General features: G+C 39.2%; 1 protein-coding gene across 1 annotated transcript in view; it reads left to right on the top strand.

The window, feature by feature from the left end:
• The window catches only part of BZW2 (basic leucine zipper and W2 domains 2), a 61682-nt gene extending 35751 nt beyond the window's left edge, over window positions 1-25931 (top strand). The window contains exons 6-12 of the mRNA XM_035562475.1: window positions 5725-5860; window positions 9667-9776; window positions 11614-11784; window positions 12233-12379; window positions 16523-16661; window positions 23626-23748; window positions 25475-25931. Of these exons, the coding sequence (XP_035418368.1) occupies window positions 5725-5860; window positions 9667-9776; window positions 11614-11784; window positions 12233-12379; window positions 16523-16661; window positions 23626-23748; window positions 25475-25503 (855 nt within the window). The 3' untranslated portion in view covers window positions 25504-25931. The remainder of the gene's footprint in view (window positions 1-5724; window positions 5861-9666; window positions 9777-11613; window positions 11785-12232; window positions 12380-16522; window positions 16662-23625; window positions 23749-25474) is intronic.
• Window positions 25932-27011: the final 1080 nt, after the last annotated feature.

Here is a 27011-nt window from a genome sequence, read left to right on the forward strand (position 1 = left end):
TTTTTATATATTTTGCTGTGGTTTTTTTTTTTCCACATAGAATAAATGCAAATGTGCTGTGCAAAACAGCACTTGATTTATGAGTATTAAATTGCTCCTGTGTTGCCGAATGAGTCCTAACCGCAAGTTTTAGTATTTGAGGCCATAGATATGTGCAAGAAGAGCCATCACCACACTGATGGGGATTTCGGGATTTGCCTGTTAGATTCCAATAGATCTGGATACTGTTTTGTGGTATTGAGTTCTTCCTATGTCTCTCCTGTTTCCTGATAAATTTTTGGAAGAAATATATGACTGTTTTGAGCTCCTAGTAGCAGATGTCAACACCTTTTTCTTTTCTAAATGGCCTGAATGAATGATAAACTCTGTGTTGTGCTGTAAGTCAACAGGCCTGCTGATATTGGCAGAACCTGTCCTGTGACTAAATGTCATATACGTTAAAAGGAAAAATGTATTTTCATGTCATCTGAGCATTAGAACAACTGCTGCAGGGGTCAAGTGAGGATAAGTCTGGAGTGTGATGCCTCACCACCACCTCCTGTGGCTGAATGAATTTGGCACTTATTTTTGTACATTCTTGTTCATATTGGAAATTATTTTTGCACTTGTGGCCAGCATGCCTATTAACTGATTCTGATTGCTCAATACATCATTCTAAAGACCTAAATTTACCTCTCTCCCCACACAAATCTTATGTTCTTGCTCTTAATTACTATAATCATTGGCATGAGAAATGCTGACTCATAGCATTCAAGTTTCAGAGAGTGTTCAGCATATTAAACAAATGCCATGTCAATCCAAACCGCCTCCTCTCTCTCTTGTAACTTGCTTGCTTTTGAATCCTTTAAGTTTTTAAGAATTCACTTTTCACAGCAGTGACTGGATGAGACCATGGTCAATATATAATAATTTGACTCTTCAGCTGAGGAACAAATGCCTTTAATCTGAAGATTAACCATTTGCTAGCTTGAGACAAAGCAGTAATTTGAGGTACAGTTTGGCTGGAGTCCTGAAATCTTGTTTAAAGCTGTTGGGAGCATCCTGGCTACGGCAGCATGGGGCTCATAGTGAGCTTGTTCAGCTTGCAGATTACAAATTTCAATTTTATGTACATACTTTTTGCATGGTTTTCAGCATCCAATCACACACATCTTGTGTGACAAATCGCAGGAGTAGGTTTGCACACTGGTCGTAGGTTGGGATTAATTTTTCCACCTGCCCTTCCATTGCCACCCTTAGCTCTGTGCTCTTGTGTAAGTCTTGGTGTGGCTCCTGAGGACCTGGACTTTAAGCATGGGTGCCAGATGCATTCTCTTTGTCAGTATGCACAGTTTATTTGCCAGTGCTGTGGAGGCAGTAGGGAAGAGTCCTTTAATACCCCGTATTGCAGAATTAAAAACTGGGAAGGTTGTTGCCCAGATTTGGGCTTATGTTTTGCATGTGCACTGTCATTGCCTTAACACTTGAGGACTTTGTGTTGCCTTCTGCTCGTCCTCTGTTTTTGTGAACCCATACTTCAAGTGTCTGACTTCTGACAACGCTACTGGATTTTTACTTATTTAATGCTTTAATCAATGTGGGCAGTAATGTGTATGAGAGTAGCTGCCTATAAAGAGAGTCACATGATAGATGCATTAATATTTCTAGATGATGTTTCTGCAAGAGTCAGTAGTTCAAAGGTTACTGCAGTTTGGCAGCAGTTAGAAAAGAGTGACTCCTAAATGTTTCACTCTTTTTTTTTTTTTTTTTGGCAGTTTCATTAGGCAGTTAAAGTACTTGGAGGGAAAACCAGCTCTTCTCACAGAAGAAGTCACACTTTTAAAAAAAAAAAAAAACAAAGCAAAACAACACAAGGCAATAGCAGCAGTTTCATTGTAATGAAGCAGATGGTGTCAGTGGGACTTCTTTTTCAAGAGAGTTTGTCTTAGATGGCAGTATTTGTACAAGTATTTGCTTTATGTCTTCTAGTTCATAATTTTATCTTTAGGATGTTGTTATTTCCCAGCACCTTTCCCTTTTGTTGAAAAGCTTCTAGCTTTAAACTATTTTTTCTTAATTCTTATCCCTCAAAATCGTGAATTATTCTTTCTTCCAATGACATAAGTAAACTGTACATCTGAATTTCTACATCTTAAGTATCTTGTGCAAGCAATTTCAACAGAAGGCAAAGATGTTTAAGTGCATTTCTCACCTGGTGATTTTTAATATGGTCAGCTTAAATTCATATGAGTACTGCCCAGTGTTCCTGTATAGACCTGTGACAATATTTTGCAATAACTTACGTAAAACTCTCAGTTCCAAATTTGTGTTCATCTTTCTTATGTAAGTATTTCTGCTCAGGTCAGTCGATGAAGTATGCAGTGTTACTAGCTGTCTGTATCCTAAATGTCTGACTAATATTTTGAGACCAAATATGACAATTCAAAATTGTGACAATTCAGTGCTGCCTACAGTTGTAACAGATTATCAAATACAAAAGCAACAGGCTACTTCAGATAGTGAAGATATAAAAAGACACCTCGCTCCCTGCGTGGATAGAATTCCTTAATTTTCACTATTAAGATCTCCAGATGGCAATAGAAGAGTAGAAACACTGTTTTATTTTATTTTTCACATGCGCGTCTTTACTTGTGTATGTATTATATACCTAGAACTTGTGACTGAAAGACTTTTTCGTAGAAGACGAAAATAGCACAGAACAGAACATTAGGTCTGGTCTTGTGCTTATTAGGCATTCTAAACTCCCACTAGAATAGGTGGGAGTTCTTATAACTATGCTAGAAATATAAAATTGTGGGCCAGAGTTGTGCATTTTATGCCTAGAATCAGTCTGTATCTGTAACAAAAGCAGTAATACCAGTGCTTGTCTAACAGCAGGGAAGAATCAGCTTGGAACTTTTTGTGGGTGTTTTCATACTGTTCTGAAATAACTTGGACATTTTGTGACTTCCCTGCAGAGGTTTGTAATAGTGATGGTAAAAGAAGAGCTCTTAAAGCAATCAGCAATAAAAATCAGAAACAACAGCACTGAACTGAACATTCGGTTCTTTTTGATGGTTTCTAAGGGGGGTTAATTAAAGGTTTTGATTCTTCCCATCACCCAGTCTCCTCCTAAATTACTTGAAAGTATAGAATAATATCCTAACAGCAGAAAATGGCATGTACTAATTTGTTAGAGATGCTTTTTGCAAATCATAAAACAAATTATGCTATTTGCACCAGCAGTACTTTAAGCAGCGAGGGACATATAGATGACCTGGTTCCTGCTCAAAAGATACGGCCATGGGTACAGCTCGAGAACATCGTAATTCAAATTCATTGAAAGAGACTTGCAAGAAGCATGTTTCAACAAAAGGGGAAGAGGAGGAGGCTGTGAACTTCATAGGTGCATGATTTCAGACCTTCCAAATCATTTGAACAATTACAGATTTCTTAAAACTAGAGTTGATAAGTGTTTGGGTCCTTCTCTTAGGGTCCTTTTGCACCTTGGGATGCATAACTCTCACTTTACAGCTGGATTTACTGATGCTGTTGCTTTCATGACTGCAATCTGACATAGATGGGTACAACTCAACTCTGTTCATGGTCTGCTCATTACTGACAAAACCCAGTGCAGGTTAGGCCTTAGAAATAAGTCAAGACTTGGTCTATGGCATTCAGGTAGTCAACATGACCACTTTCTACTCAAAATCCGTATCTGTTGCTTGTCTGGGCGCAGAAGGAATGAGCATTAAGTAGGCTTACAAAAATGTAAAGCTGTTTCATCTTTATTAGCAATCTTGGTCTCAGTACTTACAGTAAAGAGCATAAAGTCTAATTCAAAGTTTTTTCTCATACAGACTTCCTTTTGGTACAATATTGTTGATTAAAGCTTGTGTAAGGAAAACTTAAAATCCCTAAGCTTCCAATCAGGCTTTATATTAGGTTTATATTGAAATTCTGTAAAAATGACTTTTGTCTTTACATTAAAGGTGGCACTGGAGTTATTTTACCTGCTCCATTGTATATGCCAGTTGCTACATTTGGAAATACAGCCTAACATTTGTCTCTCATCTATGCATTTAGAAATAATAAATGCATTCATCTGCATCCCAAATTTTCATCCATTTTTTTAGTTGAGTCACAGTTTGTTGAAATAAAATGACACCTTGAGATTTTATAGTTTGATATTTTTTCTTTTGAGCTAAAACTGCATATTGCAATCATTTGTCTGGAGCCCACTAAGAAGCCAAATGATATGTCTGTGGCTGAATCATTCAGGCTTGTGTAAGCTGTAATTTAAAGCTGATGTTATGTAAGTACTACCGTATGAATGAAAAGAGCTTTTTTCTGGTTTTGTTTGTGGATACAGATCAGAGGTATTCATAAAACTTCGCACGTCTTTTAATAACTTAATTTGTAATCTGGATTTTTTTTAAATGTTGTTACACTTAGAAATATTTACAGTTATTGGTAAGATTCTTGGATATCTTTGAGAAGAGCTCTCACTGTCCATGGGAACAAACAAGTACAGGGGCGTATCTGGTGTCCTATCCCTTTGTATGTGTAGGTATTGCTAATTATGAAATACACTTTATCTGGAAACTGGGTGCAAATTTTCCATTAGAATGAGCTGCTCTGCTTTGATTGCATCTGGTGCTCATTTGGGGAAGGAAATAAAGGTGATGACCACAGGAGGCACTTGAATCAAGTGCTGGTAGCTGGAAATGGAAACGAAACTTCCTCTTTAAGTCCAGAAATTCATGCCTGCAGTCTTTTTTTTTTTTTTTCCTTTCCCCCGTCCTTAGCTGTTTAGCTTCCTCTTTCCCATCACCCATATTGTGATTGCTAACAACACATTAAGAAAACATTGTTAATTCTAATGCTTTTGAGAAAAAGTTACTTTCCATAACTTTTTTCTTGCTAAAAAGGAAAAGAGCTGTAATGCTTCAATATACTTTCCAAGTCATTCCTTCTGATGTATGGAATGAAGAAATTTAAAATAGACATAAAACTTAGACTTCAAAATTACACTTTAGAAGATCTGATTATTTACCTTTTAGCACTTAAGATGTAGTGAAATTTGTATTTTTTCCTCAAGCTGTTGTGACTAGGAGTGGGAATGGCCAGGTCTTCGAGCAACTTGTGGTCCTGTCTTTTCTTTGTCAGCTCCACCAAGAAGGTCTGAACTTGAAAATTCTAACTTTAGCCAATAGAAAATCTGGAATAATTGTGCTGTGTTTCCTTCCTCAAAAGGAAAACGGGGAACTTTCTCATCCTATTATTGTTTGTATGAGTAATAGTTTTTACTAGCCTGAAAAGGAACGGCAGTTGTGTGGGGCTTAGTCCACAATTTGGCGATGTGAATGGGCAGGCTTCTGTCAGCCTGTTGCAATCAGCAAGTCTGTGTTCCTGAACTGAACAGCCCCTGTTAATTTCTGTGGGTGTTAAGCCTTTAACGAGCTTTTTTTTTTTTTTAACACTTACATACTTTTTTGAAGAAGATGACAGACCTTGTCTGTCTGAGTAAGGCAGTATTCCACATGCTTGTATCCCTATGGAAAGTGAAATTGTAAGTGATCACTGAAATGGCACTGCCATGTTTCAGGACAGATTTTGATATGAGTGCTACTAATTACAGCAGGAGCTGTTGAGAAATGAATATTAATGGATAGTTTAATTCTTTATCTCTGTTATCACTGCCTATGGCTCAAATGTATCTATCTTTTCTTGTCTGTCCTGCAGCTCCTGCTGTTTCTTAAAGCCTTCTCTGAAACAGAGCAGACGAAGTTGGCGATGCTCTCTGGGATCCTGTTAGCCAATGGGACTCTTCCTGCTACCATTTTAACAAGCCTCTTCACTGACAATATAGTCAAAGAAGGTAACTTTCTATATGACCTTTTTTCTTACATTAGCTTTAATAGGAGATGTATTTTACTGCAACATATTTTGTATGCTGGAAGCCTGTAAAAACTGTTAAACAGAAAGCAGGATTTTAAAGCAGAAGCATATACAGATGACAAAGGCCAATGTACTTTCTGAAATATAACAAGAAGGCAGTCAATAGTTAGCAGAATACCAACAAAATAAAAAATAACAACAGAAAAATTAAACCACTTAGTTTTTTTGGATATTATACAGCAAAAACGTAGTATGTCTGGATTCTTGTGATACTATACAAGCATGAAGTGCAACATCTTTTTCTGAGATATGCCTAGTAATGTTTTGGCAAGTGTTGCCAACGTCTTGCCCAATTAAATGTGAAATGGGACACAGCATATGCAGAGCGAGTGGATATTGCAGAAGGGAACAAAATAACTCAAGCCATCAATATTGCCTTCATACGAGTAATGAGGAGTATTTAATGTGCTTCTTCCATAGACTCATCTTTACGGTATGATGGGTAACAGTTCTTCCACTCTTGAGGCATTAATGCCTTTTTGTGATGAGGGTTTTGTTTTTTTTGTTTGGGGGGGGGAGGGGGGGCGGTCTTGGGGTTTTTTTGGAGGGCTTTTATTAGTAATTTATAGCCATCTACCTTGGAATGTTACTTTTCCAGGTGTTCGCCCCACAATATCTTTCTCTGCCAGTTACTGATGACCTGGAATAATAACAAATGCATTGTTAGTGTTGCACAACTTTCATAAATTTTTTTTAAAGCTATGTATTAGCTAAAATGTATTCTAACTTTGATTTATTAAAAAAAAAAAAGTATTCTAACTGCACATTATTGTTTGCAGCATGCATTTGTTTTCTAAATGCTGCAGAAAGAAAAGCCACAGCTGCAGTTTTGCTCTGTCATCACACAACTTTCAGGATCAGAATTAAAGTAGGAGAAAATTCAAACAGAAGTAATAATCCCTGTTTTAGGGTGATGGACTGCAATGTTTTTAAATCAAATTCTGTTCTTAGTTACAGCAACACAAGAGGCATCTGAAAACTCAAATTTATCTAACCAACTTTTTTTTTTAATTTAACATTTCAAGAGCAATTGTTATGTACAAATGCAATGCTAGAACAAATTTAATTTGTATTATCAATTTATGTTTCTGAGAGCTCTAAACTTTTGTCAGGACCGTACTTACAGTTTCGTTTCTTGGTATATTTGTGTGTGTACACTTGTGCGTGTATATACAGACAAAATGTACCCATATCACCATTTGAGGAAAAGGTTGTTCAGTCAGTGTTCTGGAAGAGATGTTTTATGGAAGAATGATTAAAGATGCAAATATAAATGAAACAGAAAAAGGATCAAGGCTTAAAGCAAGTAGATTATATAAGAATATGTCTGATACCTTTCCTTAAATTATGGAGGAAAAAAAATGCTGGAGGCAAGTGAAGATAAACTTTTGTAAAATACATGATGAAATGATTAGTTGAGCTGATGGAGTTGTTGGATAAAAACGGGAATTGTAACATGGGCAAAGAAAGGATTGGCTGAAAGAAAGGTAAGGGTAGTTTGTACTGATAGATGATCTGTCAAGTTTGAGGGCAAATATCTTATTGATTTTAGGATTACCCCTTTTCAGTGTTCTCATTACTTTTAGAGTGACATATATAAATGGGAAAAAATGTAATCTGGGGATGTCTGACATTTCTAACAGAGACAGAAAAATGTTCATGGTACTGGTGAAGCCTTATTGTCACTCGTGTTGAAAAACTAATGCAAATACAAAGAATAGCTAATGGGGATAATCACTAAAATGAATGGCTGAAGTTGCTGTCTGCCAATAGGGTTGATAGGGGGAGAAAAAGAAAAAGACAAGCCATTGTGAAGGAAAAGACCATGGCAGACAGGAATAGAGTATAGCAACTGACCAGTGATGAATTTGGACTGTAAATTAGAAGTTTTAAAACATGAGGGTAGTGAAGCCTTGGAACAGCCTCCCTCTGATACTGGTTACTGGCTTAAAACTTGTCTTGTTTTAAGGTAAATCTTGAGAAAAGGATTTAGGACATAGTTATGGGAGCAGTGCTTGGTGACAAAGACAGTTCCGTTCGATCTTGGTCACTATTCCGCTGGTCTGAGGAGGAGTGCTTTTCCGTTGCAGGCATGCTTTTTTTGCACCTGGTCAGCATTTTTGCTATTCCACACTTGCTTTTATGAGGAAGAAGCCTGTGACCTAACAAGCTGCAGTGTGGATCTTACTGACATCTAATAGAAGATGTGTTTCAAGCCAAATTCCGACGTGTGTGCTACCAGGCACTGCTTACTGAGAGGTTATAGTGATGCTGCAGTGGAGCAATGTTGTTTGCATTACCCTGCTCTCTGATATTAATGGGTTATATTGTCACAGCTTTGTATAAGGATTGTGGAGAGCATGTGGGCTGTGAATAATGATTTCTAGCTATAAATGCCTCTGACTTCTTTATCAAGTTCAGCCGCAGCTCTGCAATGCACGTGCACGTTTCAAGTAGGCTGAATGGTGTTTGCAGGTTCAGAGTTACAGGTGTGCGTTATTCTGAGGGCCCCTGTTAGTTGAACTGGCTCGGTCAATTCATGACTGGTCAGCTCATAGCATCTATGATCGCTGCATCGTGCTGGTTTCATTTGGAACATGATGCACAATATGTAAAACAAGCCCGAAGTGGTATTTTTAGGTCTCTTTCATGGCATTACGCATCCATAGTTACATATAGTACTTCTCAAAGGATCATGCCTCACAACTAAGCTCTTGAAATAAGGTTGGTGAAACTGTCATAACAGTCAAGATCTGTAATGAATGTTAATGAAGTTGATGCTGCTTGGGGAATAATTGCTTCCATTTTTGTTTGGTGACTCATTTAGTCAATGTATCCTAGAAATAAAAAGGAATGGGTATCAATTAAGTGGCTAGGAATGACTAAGCTACTTCCCATCAGAAGGAACTGTGTAGATGGAACCACGTAGATCTTAGACTTTTGGGACTGTTTGAAGGCAAAACAGTGGCTGGCTGTACACAGTTACATATTATCACCACCCTCAGTAGTACTGTAAATGTTGACATAAATGTAGTATGGAGAAACATAACAGGGACCACTTCAGCAGGGAAGAGCTGAGTCTCCAGCTCTGAGACACTGCAGCTCACTTTCAGCTCCTTGCAGCCAAGAAGCTGGAGCAGAGCTGGAAACCTGCAGGTACTGGAAACAGAGTTATTTTGGATTTAATGTAAAAAATAATAAGTTGCCTTGAGGAAGGACTTTTTTCTCCTCAAAATAGTATTTGTGCCTGGGTCTACCAACTTCTAAGTACCTTCTAGGAGGATGGGGTACAATCGGTTGTTACCTTGAAGCTGTGAAGTTATTTAACCCTATCCAGGACTTAAAAAGCCCTTCGATTATACTTTTTATTTCGAGTTCTTATTCCTGACTGTCTTTTATTTTGTGCATCTGTTTCCTAGCTGATTTAACACATAATTTTTCCTTTTGCATTACATTTGGTCTGTAAATTGGGGAGGTAAGAAAAATAATTGCAAGCAAAATCTTTGAACAGTTAAATATAGATGGGTAAATGAGAACGAAAGGATTTTCAAACAGCGTAGCATACTTCAGAAAATTAATACCTCATTAAAGAAAAAAGTGCACTTCAGCTTCACATGTTTGGTCCTGCTGTCATAAATGTATTTTCATTACGTATTAAATTCTTGTAACCATCTCTAATTCATGTTGAAAATTGCTGAAACATGTTTTGTGTATTTTCTCAAACAGGGATTGCAGCCTCTTTTGCTGTAAAACTTTTTAAAGCATGGATGGCAGAGAAAGATGCCAATTCTGTTACCTCTGCTTTAAGAAAAGCCAACCTTGATAAGAGATTGCTAGTAAGTACAATATATTTTCCATAATCCTTATCTCTCCTTGAGGAAAAGAAGGAAATAAAATGCAGGTGGTAGTTTGCTCTAAGCATGTTAACTCCCCCTCAGACTCTCTTAGCATTTTTAAAATATTTTGAATCTCAGCAATATTGTTATGGCTGTGTAGCATTGATACAGGTCCTGGAACACTAAATAACACGTTTCAACATTGCCTCTATTTTTCCTGTAGTTAAATGCCTTCTGAAAGGCTGTATACACAGGGGTTGGGAATTAATTAAATGTTTCTTTCTAACAAAACACACCACTAGCAACTGCGCATGAAGGTTTTTATTTTTATTTTTAATGTTTTACTTTTGTAAATAAGAATTGAAGTATAAAGAGTTTGTGTAATCACAAAAGATGAGCATATAGGTTTTCAAACCGACACTGTTTCAATAGTATGGAGGCAGCAGAGTAAGCTAATTCTCCACAGCAGTAGCCATCTGGGTAACATAAATGGTCCTGCAGTGATGACAGCAGAACGAGTAGTAGCAATGCAGAGAAAGCTTTCAGCCTTTTTGACTCAAAACCTGTGTTCTTGGTTTGTAGCAATGGCCTGAGGTGTTCAGTATATATGAATATGGAACAATGTCATATGCCTTTCCCTGCCAGTTTATTTCTGAAGATCAATAGTTTTTTTAATCTTCAAAAAGATTGCTGCGATAATCCGATCAGATGTGCTACATCCTGTGTAGCACTGCCTAGAGAATTTCAGCAGTATTTCCTGTTTCTACTTCAATAATTTATGATTAAGCTAGAATCTTTCAAAAGCAAAGCAGCCTCCCACACCCCTTCATCCCTTCAGTTTGTATTTGATTTCAAGAGTCCAAATCATAAATCATTTGCCACAAAGCTGGGAAATGGGCTAATTACACCATTTATTAGAAGGGAAAAAAGCCAACCGTGTCTTATTTCCATTTTGAATTTCAGTGACTAAAGCTTTCAGCTGTTGGCTCTCATTATGCTGCTATATTAAAGAACTATCAAGTGTCAGATGCTGTTGCTTAGCAGAGATGAGTTGAGGAAAGTTTCTTCTTAATCTGCTTTTCAGTAAACAAGTATACTGAGGGTCTGGAGCCTCTTTGGGGGAGGGTGGGGAAGTACTCTTCATTCCACCAGAGTTGCATTGTAAGCAAATACCATTGAACTCATGCTGAGACATGGCATACACTATAACAATTTTTAAGAAATATATATTTTTTAAGTAGCCGGACTTTGACAAACGATATATTGACAGTTTCTTTGAATTAGAAGCGCCTCCATGAGTTAATGTTAACAGCGTACATTGTGGATGTTGTGATTTTTGTTAAGTGATGCGTTAGTGGTAACCATTGCTCAGCAGAGTAGTGATATTTAGGCCAGGGTGCCTGTACCAGGTATGTACTGCTGAGGTAAACGCGTGGAAGCACTGGGAGGGCATGATAAACGTGCTTAGCGTATAATGGCTTTACCATCTGTTCCCTTGCACTTTCCCTGCAAGACTCTCGGAACTTGGAAGGGGCTCAACTGTTTTGAGCACAGTCTTAAGCTCACAGCTGTTCATAAGTATGTGCCCTTAATATGTACCCTTAGTATGTGTAGAAAGGGTGTTAGGCTTTTTTCACAACTGACCATCATTTCTTCCCTCTGCTGTAACTAAACAACAACCGGAATGAAGTGTTGACTTTTCCAGTGTTAATACAAGCAGTAACAGGTGCAGCAACAGGTGATTCCCATTGAACAGTCTTAAAAATTGTTTTCCTTCCATTTTGTCAAGAGCCCTTGTTTGTTATTTATGTAACAGAGAGCTTTCCTGTCTTTTTAGGAACTGTTTCCAGCCAACAGGCAGAATGTGGATCATTTTGCCAAGTATTTTACTGAAGCAGGTTTAAAAGAGCTCTCAGATTTCCTTAGAGTTCAGCAGTCACTGGGGACTCGTAAAGAACTTCAAAAAGAGCTACAAGAACGTCTCTCTCAGGAATGCCCAATTAAGGAGGTAAAGAGTGTTTTACAACTTCGGTTTATATAATCATAGTCAAAGACGTAAATAAAGAATAAGTAGAGAGGAGCAGATACAGACATCTGAAAGATTTCCTCTGTTTTTCTTTAAATTATTTTAATTTATTGATCAACTCACTCTGTGCCTTCAGAAGGCCAAAACAACAAACCACCTTATGGATTTACAAGTGTAATTGACTACATTTTTATGTTCAGTTAGGTTTGATGAGAATGAAGTTCATGTACCTGCATTAACTGTTAGTTTGGATGGGAAGGAGAAAACTTGTAGTCAAGTAATAGTAATGTTGCTAAATAAAAACATGGTAAATGCTTCGTTTTTATTCTTGTTCTAAATTTGTTTCTTGTTGTTTCTATACTGCGGTGATGGAGTTGTTACTGGCTGATTGGAAATGTTGCTCAACACAGCATTTTATTTCATGCTCCAGGTAGTACTTTATGTAAAAGAGGAAATGAAAAGAAATGAGCTGCCAGAGCCAGCAGTGATTGGTCTCCTGTGGACCTGTGTAATGAATGCTGTGGAATGGAACAAGAAAGAAGAGCTGGTTGCAGAGCAAGCCCTCAAACATCTAAAGGTGTGTACCTGGGTGACGAGGGGAAGAGCTTGCTGTGAAACAACACATTCTAGAGCTGCCAAGTTCTTACTTGTTAAATCCAGGAGACTTAGTCTTAAGGGCTAACACTGATACCAAGCACTGCAGTGTCTTGTATGTAGCAGCTCCTCCTTCATTCACAGTAATGCTAAAATGAGGTTCAGATTATTGAATGCTGTACTGTCCCCTGAGGCATACAGTGCAGAAAACCAGGGCAAGCTGAGGTGTTTGTAGCTTGAGTGAGTGCCTTTGCATTATGTTTTCTCAGCGTGCTGAGAGGCTCCTTGCCTGGGGCACAATGCTAAACAAATGCTGAGACTTGAGTCTTTTCAGACCTGACTAGTAAGCCTGCTGGAATTGTCTTTGCAATGTCTTTGCCAGGAGCAAAGAAGTTTTGGGAGCATGGTAAGGCAGCACCTGTGCTGGCTTTGCACAGAGCTGGTTAGATCCTGGCAGGACTGCTGAGCTCTGAACTTGTGAAATGTTTGATGCTGTTGTTGACTGTGGGAGCTGGGTAGCTGCTACTCAGCTAATAAGACAGGAGCTGACTTGAGAGCCTTTGCGCTGTGTAGTGAGTGTGCACTTTCTAGCCCAGATGCTCTGCTTAGGGATAAGAGAACTAAATCCACAGAAAGCCAGGCGGTGATTTTTTAAGTGATGACAGGTTGCAGTGTCACAGCTACATACTGGTACAAAAGCCCTTGCAACCTTAGGAGGAAAAAAACCATAATGCAGAATAATCAGAGTCCTTGCGATGGTTAGCATTCCTCAATCAAATCGTGAAGGATTGCGCAGTGCAAGACACTTGAACTCAGGACATGGAAAGAAAGGCTTTTCAGTAAACTTAGTCCGTTTCAGCTGGTAAACCATGAGCAAAAAAATACTCCCTCACAGCAAGGACTGCAAAAATTTACCATAAGACAAAAGCAATCAGTACTTTTTTTTTGGTGATAAAATGAATCTTGAGCTTGATCCTAATTTCTTTCCTTTTTGTATTGATGCCTTTCCATATTTGAAGTTCCCACATCGGTTTAGCTCCTACTATGACTGTCGTTTCATCTGAATTTCGGTTCCCAAGAGCGACATCAGTCATCCTAGAAACGTAGTCACTCGGGATCTTGTGTAGTCTTTGATGGTAAAATTGAATGCCTTGAAGTCTTCTGCAGCTACAGCGACCCAAAAGACAGTAGAAAGATGAGGGAGTTTCCAGAAGGAAGAGAGACATTGTTTTTCTTGTTCTTCTGATGTAGTGATTGATCACATCTCTTTATTTGAGTTGTAACAGAGTATCCATTGAGATTTATCATCTAGTACCGCAGGGCAAATTAACAAATACTTCTTGGAATATTTGAACAGTGGGAAGAGAAACGTATCTGGCTTTGTACAGATACTGTTGACTGGATGCTTAGTCCTACAAGCCTCGCTTACCAAGCCATCAGCTATGTGTGTAACACCACTAAATTAGGTAAAGCAACTTACCTGCATAAGATACGCATCTTCATAACTATGTCCAAAGGCTAAAATCAGATAAGTTTGTATGGGGTGTTTACTATTTATACTTACAGGTAGGAGTTTAACAGAAGCGCTAGAAATAGAAGCGTAGATTTTACTAGCTGCTGCTTCTTTACTTGCCATTGTTCAGAAATAAACAGCATTTGTTCCACATTGGTCTTGGATTCCCCTCTTTGGGCTCTAAGCTGGCCAAACGTGTGATCCAACTCCAGAAATCAAATTAAATGTGTTAGCATGACACACAGCCCTGTTCCCTCCTGTGTGTTGACATTCCCTGAAACAATTACGGAGTTGCTTTGCCCTGATGGTGTGAATCAGTATGCATATAAATACCTACTTGAAGTGGAACATGCCAGGTGCTGTGATTTATTCTTGTATGGCTGTACCAACAGATAACTCTCATAGTTCTCATAGCACTGACATGTAGGTACCAGGCTCCTGAAGTCATTAGATTCCTTTTAGTAAGCTGTGTGCAATGGACCCCTAAAAAGAAATACCAGGGTGCAGTAAACATCTGGCTGTCATGTGTGCCATCTGTACAGCAGGACTGGTAAGTCCTGAACTGAGGAGGAGATGTGGAAAGCTGTTAAACCCTGAATCTTACAGGGTAAGCTCCTCAGCCTTCCAGTAACCTCACAGCTACGCGAGGACTTGACCCCTAGGCCACCTCCAATTTGGCCCCCTCCTCATGGATGGGGAGAATCCTCTAGACAGTTCTCACTGCAAGCAAGGCTGTGGTGTCAGCTTTGTGCCACTGGAGCTGCTGACCTGTTGCAACATAACCTGAGGCAAATGGAAAATAATGCAGCTTTGCTTGGCCAGCAATGAGAGGAGTCTAATTTTATGGTTCCTCAGTCATTTAGACACTTGTGAAACTTAAAATTGTAAGTCTGTACCAGTTAATGAGCGAGAGGAATGTGCCGGTCAACTTGGCGATACGAGGATCTCTTATTTCTAAACTGAAAAGTTAAGGTTTTTTTTAATAAATTACTTAACACTGAGAGGCAGCTGCACATCACAGACCTGTGGATGGGATTGGGTTCTGCTGATACTACTAAATAGACATAAACTGCAGTGTATATTGCCCTGCCTCCCTACAACTTGACTAGGTAACAGCTGGATATTTACAGGGCCAAAGAGGAGAAAAGGATGAATCTTGCTACCCGAAGTCTCCCAATTTTTGCAGAGTAAAAAGTAAATTGTTTCTGAAAAATGTATGTATACCTTCCTGAAGTGGAAAAACTCAACTTAGTGTTTAGCAGTGTTGTAGTCTTTTTTTTATAGTTAGTTTGTAAGATAGTTTCTTCCAAAAGTAATTATACTGGCTGCCTGGCTAGCTGCTCTTACTGGTTACTGTGTGATTTCTTGCTCTCTAAGTTAATAGCTGATAAAGGTTGTTCTAGAACATCTTTTGAAAAATAATTCAGATTTTGCTCTTTTTTTCATGTGTTCCCATTGTTTTTTTTCTGTGGATCACATTGAGTAAGATCCTCAGGATTTAGCCCCTTGTAAAGATGTCCTGAAGCGTATTTTTGAACATTGGTATCACTGCTGCTGAAGGTGCTCAGTTACCTGACTGCATCGGTCGGGAGCCCTAGTCACACAGGTTTAACGCCGTTACGTCAAGCCACTGCAACTCCAGCTGGTAAAAGCTAAGCGGTGTTATTGAAAACAAAGAAAGGCTGAACTGATCAATGCAAGAACAATTTAAATAGTAATGTTAACATGTACTTATGGCCGGGGTTCTGAAGATCATGGGTATTCTTTCTTCCCGTCAGCTCTGAAAAATGCTTTTAATATTATCTTAAATTTAAGATTGCAGCCTTAGCTGGACTCATTACAGGCTAAGAAAGGAAATTGGAAAGAGAGATGGATATAAACACTGTCATTTTTTAAGGCAAGAGTGAATCAGATTTGATCCTTTAACGTAATTTTTAATTTTAAGATCTGAAATAATAGAAAGTGCATAAAGTGAAAAATATTTTCTTATATATTATTATATTAATAAACTCCAGGAAAAGATGATGAAACTTACAGCTGTTGTCTTATCAGAATCTCATTAGCACTTAGTGCCATGTTTTGACAACCTTTGCTTTGGTAAACAGCAATGTTTTCATGATAGTTTGATGGTGATGATAAAAAAAAATGACACTTGAACACAGTTAAACAGGAATAATTGAATTTCCCTGAGAATTCTGAAACCCCTGGGAAACCGGAGATTTGTATTTTCATGTGCTTCATCCTTGGATATCTTACATAATGATCATCAGTAAAGTGTTATTCCTTAATCTACATGCTGTATGCTGTCTTGTGAAATGTACAAACACCAGTACTTAATGATGTGGACTTTATAAATTCATTTTACAAAATTCAGTATCTAAAAGTAGTACTGAAATTTAGTTTACAGCATGCAGCACATCTTACAAATGCTCACTGATATTTATACGTGCACTGTATGTATTTAGGTAAACGTATTGGCAGGTAAATCTAAGGTTTCAGTGAAACATTTTCAGGGATGAAATTCATGATGTGTACAATTAAGAAGTTATGTTTATTTTATTTTCACTATACTGATATGCATTTTGCTTTTTTTTGTGTGTGTCCTCCTTCCAGCAATATGCCCCTCTGCTTGCTGTCTTCAGCACTCAAGGCCAGTCAGAGCTGATCCTTCTCCAGAAGGTGCAGGAGTACTGTTATGACAACATCCACTTCATGAAAGCCTTTCAGAAGATAGTGGTACTCTTTTATAAAGGTAAAAGTCTATAGCCACTGTCATATACTGTGCATGGACATTGGACCTGGCATTGACTTGACCATGTTGAACTAAGTTATTAAGCACGTTATGGGCATTTATTACAGGCAGGGTTGGACTGTAGCTCTTTTGTAGGGAGACCTTAATTTTGAACTCTCAAACCATTCTCCAGTGGCATAGTCTCTCTATGCCAACTGCTCACCTATGATGTGTTAGGAAATGGATGTTCTCTAGATAACTGCATATGCAAAAGTATGTTTGAACGGAACTCTGAAATACTTTATGCTTTGTTAGTTCAAAGGAGTGTGTGGCAACAGAAGTCAAACCAAGCCCTTCTTTCTCTGTTTGTCCTACAGGACTTGAGCAGGATCTAAGCAGTATCCACAGTCTGAGGGGATTTTTGTCCTTGTATATTACCAGGTCCGCAAAGAAATCTCTATACATTTCTGACAGCTTTAAAAAACAAATTAGAGTTTAGTTTTTTAAAAACTTGAAAGTGCAAACCATCTTGGCAGAAAGATTCTTCAAGGTTTTTTTGTTTTTGGGTGTTTGTGGTGATTTTGCCCTGCTGGGCAGCTGAGCTCCACCATAGCTGCTTTCTCAGCCGCAGGGGAACTGCTGCTGCGTGCCTGGAGCACCTCCTGCCCTCCTGCTGCACTGACCTTGGGGCTGCAGGGCTGCTTCTCACTCCTCTCTCCCAGCTGCTGTAGCAGAGCAGTTCTTTCCCAGCTTTTATTGCCCAGCATGACATCAGGTGGCATGGAATATCCCTTCGGTCGGTTTAGGTCAGCTGCCCTGGTGATGTCCCCTCCCCACCTCTTGCCCACCCCCAGCCTACTGGCTCTGGGGGCGGGGGGGTTGGAGGAGGTTGTGGTGCTGTGCCAGCACTGCTCAGCAATACACATATACTGGTGAGAGATCAGTGCTGTTTTAGCTACAAATGCAGAGCACAACACTAATACGGGCTGCTGCAGGGAAAGTTAACTCCATCCCAGCCAGACCCAGTACAGTGTTATTCCCCCTCTGCGAGAATGGAGCTCTTCTTACTTTATTTATTCTCCTTTTTTCTTTCTTGACAGTTTCTTGCAGATGCCACAGTTTGACAGATTTATTTTTTTTTATTGTGAAGTAGACTTCTTAGCAAGTTTATTCAGATCGGGTTGTCATAGAGACTAATGGTCTTGCAGTGTGTGCAATGGGTGAGTGCCAAACCGTTTGTTCTGACATTCTTGCTATAAATAGTTGAAGGAGAAAAATCAGCAGGAGCAGAAGCCCAGTACCGACCTCTGTTCACCCTGTGGTGTCCAGGTGCACGTTCAAGTCAAACGAGTTCAAACTGATAAAAATAATTTCATGGCTTCAAATTTGAAGCAAGTGAATCAGACGGATTTATTTCCGTCCTTCTGTCGATATACTGTGGCTTCAGTGATTAAACGAAAAAGCAGTACACCTAGTGGTCCCTTTGCCTTCAAATTCTATAATTTGTAAAGATCATTAATGACTGAGGAAAAACCTGACAGTGCAACCTGCAACAAGCACTGTATTGAGTTTTCTGTGGAAAAGGAAAATTCACTTTGCACATGGCATTGTAACAGCTGCACACTTGGACAATAAGCGATGGTTAAAACAAATAGTTTTGTATAGGATTCCTTTCAAAGTTTTTTGTAAGTTCACTGCTGCATTAGCCTGCAAGAATAACCCTGACAGTCCAAAGAACTTAAAAACAAAATACTAATGGGTACATTAAATGTAAGGTGCTGCAAAAATCCAGTTCCCACGTACTCTGCTTACCCCACAAGACCTTGTTCTGGCTCTGGAGACGTACATGGGCAGGCTAGTTAGGAAGGATGGGAAGACTTTAGCCTCAGCACTACAGGTGTCACAATATCCCGTAATGTCTAGAAGAACGTTAGGAGCCATGGCCCATCCATGAAAGTGCACTGCAGCAAGTATAGAGTGTCCAGAATGTGCAATATTCAGAGTACACGTGCCCGTATCTGTCTTGAGTGTCTCGGGCAGGCGTGCCAGAGCACCTCATGCTCTGTCATATGATGCAGTCATGAGGCAGCACAGCTGCCAGCCCTTCCTGCCCCCATTTAGGCTGAAGCTGTGTTTGCCCGTTTGACAAATGTACTGTTGCCTACCATCAATTGCAAGCCCGATGTTACAGCCAGTAGTAGGAGGACCCCTTTGAGCCTGGGCATGGTAAGGAGGTTATTAGCTCCATCCATTTAAGGCAGCTTTGGTGTCAGAATGTGTCCATCAGGTGAGGGTGTGCTTCTGCATTAACCAGGAAAGATTCTGGGAGCATTAGTCCTCCCATTCCTGTTTTTCCCACGTGATCCTTATTATCACACTTGAGCTGCTTGTGAGTTTGGTTTCTCTAGAGGAAGATATGAGCCTGAAATGGGGACTGAGTGCTGTCTGCCTCGGCTTCATTTCAGTGCTGGTAGACCTCACCTTCCTCCCCAGCTCATACCTCTCCACTAGAAACAAGCCATCCAGTCCTTTTAGAGACACATGCTTTATCACAATTTCTTTGCTGATGACAGTGTATCTTATGTTTCCTATTAGTCAAGGAGAACAGCCCCCAAAAGCTATTAATGGCTATGTTGGCAGAGAGGGAACAGCAGATGCTTGTATTCCCCTTTCTGTTGTGCTTCATCTGTAACTCACATAGGATTTGGAGAGGTTTCAGGGTACCTAGAGACAAATACAGGCATCTGGATATCTGTGGATGGGCAGTCAGAAATGCAGCTATTTACCAGCAGGCATGTGGACTGCTTATTGCTTGTTACTCATCATGAGGGAGTGTTTCCTGGGCATGAAGATGATTATCAGTGATGTGATTGTCACCCATGCTTTGACAAGTTTAGTTTAACATCTTGCCTTTAAATTCTTCCCATTTTCACATCATAAAATAGCCCTTGGATTACTTTCCTAGGAATTACCTGGAAATGTCTGAATATATCATTTGGAGTGGTTGGTTCATTACTATCTAGAAGGCCTGAAAACCTGTGGTGTTTTTAATTGTTCTGAAATCTGTCCCATCTCTAAACAATGTGGAATACAGTATTTTTACCGGTTTGTAGGTATAATCTACAAAAGCAGTTCTGCAGTTGGTTAAAGCTTGTTGACATGATTATATCTTTGTGCTCCTGGTAGCGTATAGAGGAAAATAACCTGTCCTGTTCTGTACTAATCCCTGGCTGTGACATTGCTTCTCTGGTTACCACTTAAAGCCAGTGCGCTGTAATCAGTGTTTAAGCCAAGTTTAAAGAGCACAGCTACAGGATCAGAAATCTGCGCAGAAAAATTGCGTATCTCTTACACAAAATAGCCCAGGCTCTATGCCAATATGACCTAAAGCCTTTGTGGTTAATGAGGGAAAAAATAGATTACATTTGATCTACAAAGGGTGCCCCAATACCACGCTAAAAACAATGGATTTTTTCTATTTTCTTTTTTACCTAAAAAATAAAAATAAAAACATCTGCTATTCTTACTGAATATAATTGTGTAGAAGAGTAGTGGTCCTTGATATTCTTTTAAAAACGGCTAGAACTACACTTAATCATAAACTGTCTTCTTACTGCATTTTGACCTGTATTCTAAAGGACAGATGCAGAGTAAGAATGACTGAATTTTTACTGAATGACACCTAAATTTGCCAGCTCCTTTGCTAGTTGTGCAGGCACTGTAAGACTTGTGCTGGTGTTTGTCCATTCCATGTTGTAACATTTCTGTTAATTGTAGTTGAAATAAGCATTGCTGTTACTGGATTGCATGTTACATATATAGTATTCACTTGCGGAATCTCCTTTCTTTTAGTTTGTGTCCAACTTGGAAATTTCTTGTGTGAAATCTTGACACTATTGAAATTAATAACCATTCATGAGGATCAGAATTTCATCCTCTGAACAACGAACAGGCACAAAGTGTCTGTGTACCTTTGCATTAAAAGTTGAGTCGGTGTTTACAAAATAATGGGGGGGAGGGAAATCTCATGTGCATGTGGAATAGGACTGCTGTCAACTGTAGCACAATGAGACCTCAGAGATGCTCTCCTGCAGTATGGAGGTCTCGTAACCAGAAGATGCAGACTGTCTTCTCAAACAGTAGGAATCTTGCGCTTACAAGAACTGAATCTTCAAGTTCTGCTTGACAATCAGGTTTTGGTGGTTTTCTGTTCTTGATAGAATCCAATTATCTTTAAATGATCTTCAGTATTCAAGTACCTTCTTTTGGTACTGGATGCAAAATCTTCCCAGGAAAAAAATAAATCATAAAGACCATAACTGTACTGTGGGTGACATTCCCCATACTGAAAGAGCTCTTGCCCTAAGGCTCTGTCCTCCCAGCTGAGTTCTCAACTCTACTGCAGACCTGAAATTTGCAGATTGATTGACTGTGCTGGCAACTGACAGCGTATGCTTTTGTCTTTACCACCGATGGCTATGCAGTTTGAGTTAAAAGCAGAAGCGTGTTCATGCTGGGTGATTTAGTACAAAGCTGAGACCTAAACTTCGAGTAACATTCCAGTTAACCCTGCAGTAAAGAAATTGGGCTCTTCGGAGTCTGTGCTTTGCAACCTCTCTCTTTCAAGACATGTCCCTGGAGGCTCTCGCAGTGGGTGGCTTGAGTGGAGGGTGGCTGCACCTGCAGGAAAACCGTCTCTTGGGCTGACATCACCTGGGACTGCAGTGAAAATGATGCGCACATGCCCACAAACCACAGAGTTCAGCTTCAGCAGTTAAAATATACCTATAATCAAGTTTAATGAGAAATAACTCATAGATGATACAGCTATATGAGTTTATATAAATGAGTCATTCCCTTCTTCCTTCTGTCCCCTCCAGTGTTCCTGTTGCTTCAAAGCAACCTAGGGGTATGATTAACTACACCCTGTCCTGCTTGATTGCTAAATTGAGCATCTCTGTGCTGACAGGAGAATATCATCTCTCATGAGCACTGGAGGCATGAATGTAGTTCAGATAATATTGCTCAGAAATGAGAGGAGAGTTGCAGTTGTCCTTTTTGCAGTTGAAAGCGTTTTTTCTTCTCTGGTGGTGTAGGAGGCTTATTGCTATGGAGTTATATACAGGCAAATTCCTCATCCACCCAACTCGAGAATGTTTTAATCTTCGGGCACGTTGTGAGATTGCATACTGCTATTACCAGATTTAGGGTTGCGGGTGGAGAGAGGTAAGTTTCCCCTTCCTCTTTGGCAACAAACCCACCAAGTTTATAGGCTGCAAATCAAGAAAATGATTGACATACAAGGATGAAATTCCAGCTTCATGAGACTCCACGTGAAATATATTTTAAGCTCGGTAAATGAAAATCCTGAATTATTAAATGCTGTAATGCTTTTGAGGTGCTGCTACAGACTACTGACAAGTATTTAATGCAAAGTGAAACCTCTTTCTTAGCTCCAGTGCTTCTTTTACTTTTGAGGAAAAATTCACTGGGGGGTGTCAGGATTTCTGAAAGATAACAGCTTTGTGTTGCTTGTAGAGTTCTCTCAGCACAACTTACATGTACTGAAAAACAACATACAGCCAGAGCAGTCTTGCTTTCCCTGTGTTTTCAGCTTACTGTCAATTGCAGCAAACTGCAAACTGGTTTTAGTTTGAAAAAGTGTCTGAGTGACAAGGTAACTTAAAGTCACATGCACTCACTGAATTCCAAATTTTCAGGGAGATGTTTTGCATTCAGTTACTATGGGATGTCTTGGGGTAGTTTTGATGAAGTTCAGACGTATCCCAGGTTGCCTCCATCTGTTTATTATTCAACAGCATATGTGAAGTGTGTCTACTCTGTCTGGTTTGATCAGATGCATTTGATCAGGTGTCTTATTTCAGTTTGCCACCTTCTCTTCACTGCCACATCTGCTGTGACCTTTAGGCTGTGGCAGAAGGTGGTGTTCGGGGTTCACACTTCAGCAAGTGAATGCCAAATCGGCGGGACAACACCAAGGAGTTCAAGGCAGCAGAAAAGCACTCAACATAAATGTGTTGATTTTGCAGAGCAAGGGAGGGTAGTGTGTTCAAAGACAAGAAGAATGGAAATTTTAATGAGATGCAGAAAGCTGTCTTTAGTCTTTTTATAGAACAAATACAGTTTGATTTTTGTTCTTTCCTCCTGCATTATGTAACTGCCAAAATGCCATTGTGGATCCCAGATTTTGCCTCCGCAGCCGTCAATTACTGAGATATTTGGCTTGGCTGGATCACAGAAGCTTTGTTCCTGGGGCTAGGGGTCTGTTGCTAGACCTAAATTTGCATCTGTTGGAAACAATAAGTGTCCTTGCTGTTTATTAGGATTTCTTTATTCTGAATTTTACTCAACCTCATGCTCCCTCAGACAGTTATTTTGTTCTTGATACTTGACAGAAAAATGTCAGCTGTGCTGTCCATCTGAGCAGTTCCCTTAAAATGGGTGGTCTGAATGAATGGTGGTCTTAATTTTTTTTAGCTAAAAGCAATATAAAACGTTTATGGAAAAATGTCCAAAAGTCCCTATTAGCTCTCCTTTAAGTGCAATCAGGGTGTCTGTCACTTCAGATTTCTAGACCCATGCACAGTTCTGTGATCTAACCGCAAGAAAAAGCATAATATTTCTTCTTGTGGTAACTTCTAAGATGTGTAGATGGATTTTTAATCAACCATCTTACATGGTGTATTTAAAGCAGATGAATAGAGAACTTCCCTTTGTGAAAGCACAATATTCGGTACTTTATTTTACATCTAACACATTTCATTGCATCTGGGATCCCTAATATGCATGAGATACTCTGTCGTTATAGCCTAATATAGTTAATGCAAAACTTGTTCCATTGTGACCATGTTAACTTATTTTATGCTGCCTTTAAAAAACAAAACCAGGCAATATCTTTCTTTCCCCTGTCTTTTAACCTCTAAAAAGTACAATGACTTCATACAAATACTGATCTGTATTTCAGCTGATGTTCTGAGTGAAGAAGCTATCCTCAAGTGGTATAAAGAAGCACATGTTGCTAAAGGCAAAAGTGTTTTTCTTGACCAGATGAAGAAATTCGTGGAGTGGCTGCAAAACGCTGAAGAAGGTATGGATTCATTTAAAGAAATGTGTCAGTCTCTTTGCAAATTCAAATGTGTTTCTTTTCAGATTTTAGTTGTACAAGGCACATGAAGTCTACAGACTTTTGGAATAAAAGACAGCAGGTTTGGCTTCTCCAAATTATGTACAGTCATGCCCAAGCCTAATAACACTTGCTGCTTCTTAATCTAAAGTGTCCTTATTAATTCCTTAAGTCATCAGGTACCACCTGACAGTAGATACATTCTTAAAGCTTCTGCAGGAAGGATAAAATAATTGAGAACATCTACACAGCTAAACAACAGTGCAGGTGTAGCATGTGCTGACATCATTGTGCTATCTCGCTGTAGGTAGCGCTGATGACAGCACGATGACCTTGGTGTTAGCATATGCAAGCTGATAGTTTTCTATATTGATACCTCTTTTTCTGTTATCTGTACTGACCAAATGAACGTAGCATAAGCCTGTCTGTGCCACCGCAGTTGAAATTCATTCTATGTGAACGCTTAGGCTAAGATATGTGGTCTGTATTTGCTGTGTTAAAATGGTTACTGGGGAGGGGAACTGGTTTCTTTGGTCCATAACTTTGTTGTTATTTGTACTGTACAAATAAGCTATCACTTTTGCCAAGCTCACATCCTTCAAAAAGGAAGTCCATGTCAAAGTCCATATCAGATGGGATGATCAATCGATGTGTAATAGCTAGGGATATAATTCTTGGTGTTAATTTGCATCCCTGTAACATCAATACTTTTAGTAGGAATGTAGTAATGCTAAGGAGCAGGTAAGTCTTTGTAGCAATTCAAATGTATATGTAGAAAAACAAAAATGATAGCTCCTTTCACACTGTAGACTAGCAATCTTGGTCTAATTAAACACGTTTACACCCTCTAATCTTCTGCTTGTAAGCCTGTTTCCCTTTTTCACTCTTTTCTGCATGTCTTCTCTCCCAGATTTCCTTAATTACAAAGTCCAGTACCACTGAAGACAAAGTATTGCTGTTAGAATATGCAGATCGTGTTAGATCAGATTTCTCAGAGCAAACATGTTATATTCGTGTCAACAAGCCCTTTCCTGTCAGGTGAACACCAAGACAGAAATGCAATATGATGCAAAGTAGCTTTAGGTGACAAAAACGCTGTGCATGTTCCTATATTACTTTTTAATGTTATACTGTACAAATCATTAAAAAAAAATCATGTTTGTACTGATTTCATACCTGCTGTAGAGTAATAGGCTGCATGATGATCGTGACTGATATTTGCAGAGCAAATAGTTAAAAGGGTGCTTCCTGGATAATAGCAGTACAGCCTACTCAGAGATTAGAAGAGCAAGCAAATGATGCTGATTCTTAATTAAACTCAGCTCGGATATGCATTGGTTGGCTCTGCAGATGAGGACCAGAATCATTCATAGCAACCTAGAGTCGTAGAATATCCTGAGTTGGAAGGGATGCACAATGACCATCAAGTCCAACTCCTAGTAACATAACTAGTGAGAGATCCCTAAACTAAGGACTACCCTGTGGAGTGTAACAGTGTAGATCTTCGTCTTCTGAAGCTGTGCATTGCTTTCTGTTTTACTCTGTTTAATCTGTCAGCCCTTCCTAGGAGGTACTAGGTGTGATGAAAATTTTCATTGGAATTTTGGAAGGATATTTTTTTTATTTTTAAAGAACTGCATCCCTGTCCTTGTGCAAACTGCATAAAATGTTTTACTTTCTTCTCTTCTAGAGTCGGAGTCTGAAGGGGAAGAAAACTAAGATGGTTTAACAAAGCACAGTCTCAATCTAGGTTAATGCCAAATGCGCTTGGGAATGCCGTACTGTTCAAGCAAAGAGGCTTTACTTCAGTGTCATACAGAAAACTATAGGCTAGGCTTTCCTTTTGTTTAGAAGAATAAAGGTTTTTAATGGAGCCCTGAGGCATTAGATGCTTTACTTGGGACTCTACCTCTGGTTCATTGTACACTAACTTAGGCAAAGACATTCAGCAAGGAGCCATATAGGAAAAGTGAAATGAAATACTTATGGACTCCTTTTTATTAACGGTCTTTTTCAGGTACTATGGTATATGAACACTCCAATTTCTGTTTATAGAACTGTTTGGTCTGTGTTTGTAGCTCAATATTGGCTTGTGTATGTGATTTGACACCACCACATTTTTTTGAATAAATTGCTTTTGTATCTTAGTCTTGTGGTGTTAGTGTGTGTTTTAGAGATTCGGTTTGCCACTAAGTTTTTATGATTCTTCGAGTGAAAATTACACAAGAATGGCAAGAGGCTGTTTTCACACTTCTTACTCACAAAATGAACATCAATACTTAATAGGGATCAATGGACAGATTAGTGAGATTCCATAGCAAAGGCTAATGGATTCAATTACTTACAAAAATGTATGGAAACAAATCCACAGAGTCCCAGTTTTGCATGTACAAAATTCATGTAAATGATAAGTAGATTAATATGTCTTTCTCCATTCAGACTACGCTCTATGGGGATGGTTAAGTTTTGCAAGAAAAAAAGCATTCATTTTAGAAGCATTAACTTCAAACCATGCATGATGTGAAGTCTGAAGTGTTTTTATACCAGTGTGATGTTACAGATCAGAAGATATTTGGCTGAAGTACACAAATGAATATAGAAACTTCTCAAGACCCATCCTGCTTTCTTTAATATTCCCTCGTGCCTTGATGTGATATGTAATTTACAACTCCAGTGCCTGGGACCTGGCTAAGATGTTGCATAAATAGAGTCAGTGTGCAGCTTTATACATTCATGCAAGCCTCAAAACCCAAGCCCAGAACTAGACGTTTGACATTGTGGGAACACACAGCCTACGCTCAGGGTCAGAGCTCTGGGAGCTTGTGGATGTGAGCTGGACAGCAAAGGCTCTGTGCAGCGAGGTCGCCTGACTTGAACTCTTTTTCACACAGCAGTCAATCAGATAACAGTTGCTGCCATTTCACTTTCCACAGGCCAAATTACTTTGTAATAGTTGTCTTCTGCCTCACCTCCCCCCTCTGCTGTCCATGCCTCTGACCATGCTGGTGCTGAGAATCGCTAGGGCAGTGAATCAGCTTGCCAGTATATCACAGCACTCCAGGTCATCTTCTCTCTAAGAACGTATTATTTAAAACACTGCATCCTTCCCTTTAAACAGAGTTAAATCCACATAAATGAGAAATTGAATTGGTAAGGCTTAGAAAAAGGAAATATACTTACAGGGGGAAAAAAACACGGAAGCATAATTAACTACTGAAATGGTGTAT

The sequence above is a fragment of the Cygnus atratus genome, chromosome 2, assembly GCF_013377495.2.
Source record: "Cygnus atratus isolate AKBS03 ecotype Queensland, Australia chromosome 2, CAtr_DNAZoo_HiC_assembly, whole genome shotgun sequence".
Classification (NCBI taxonomy): Eukaryota; Metazoa; Chordata; class Aves; order Anseriformes; family Anatidae; genus Cygnus; species Cygnus atratus.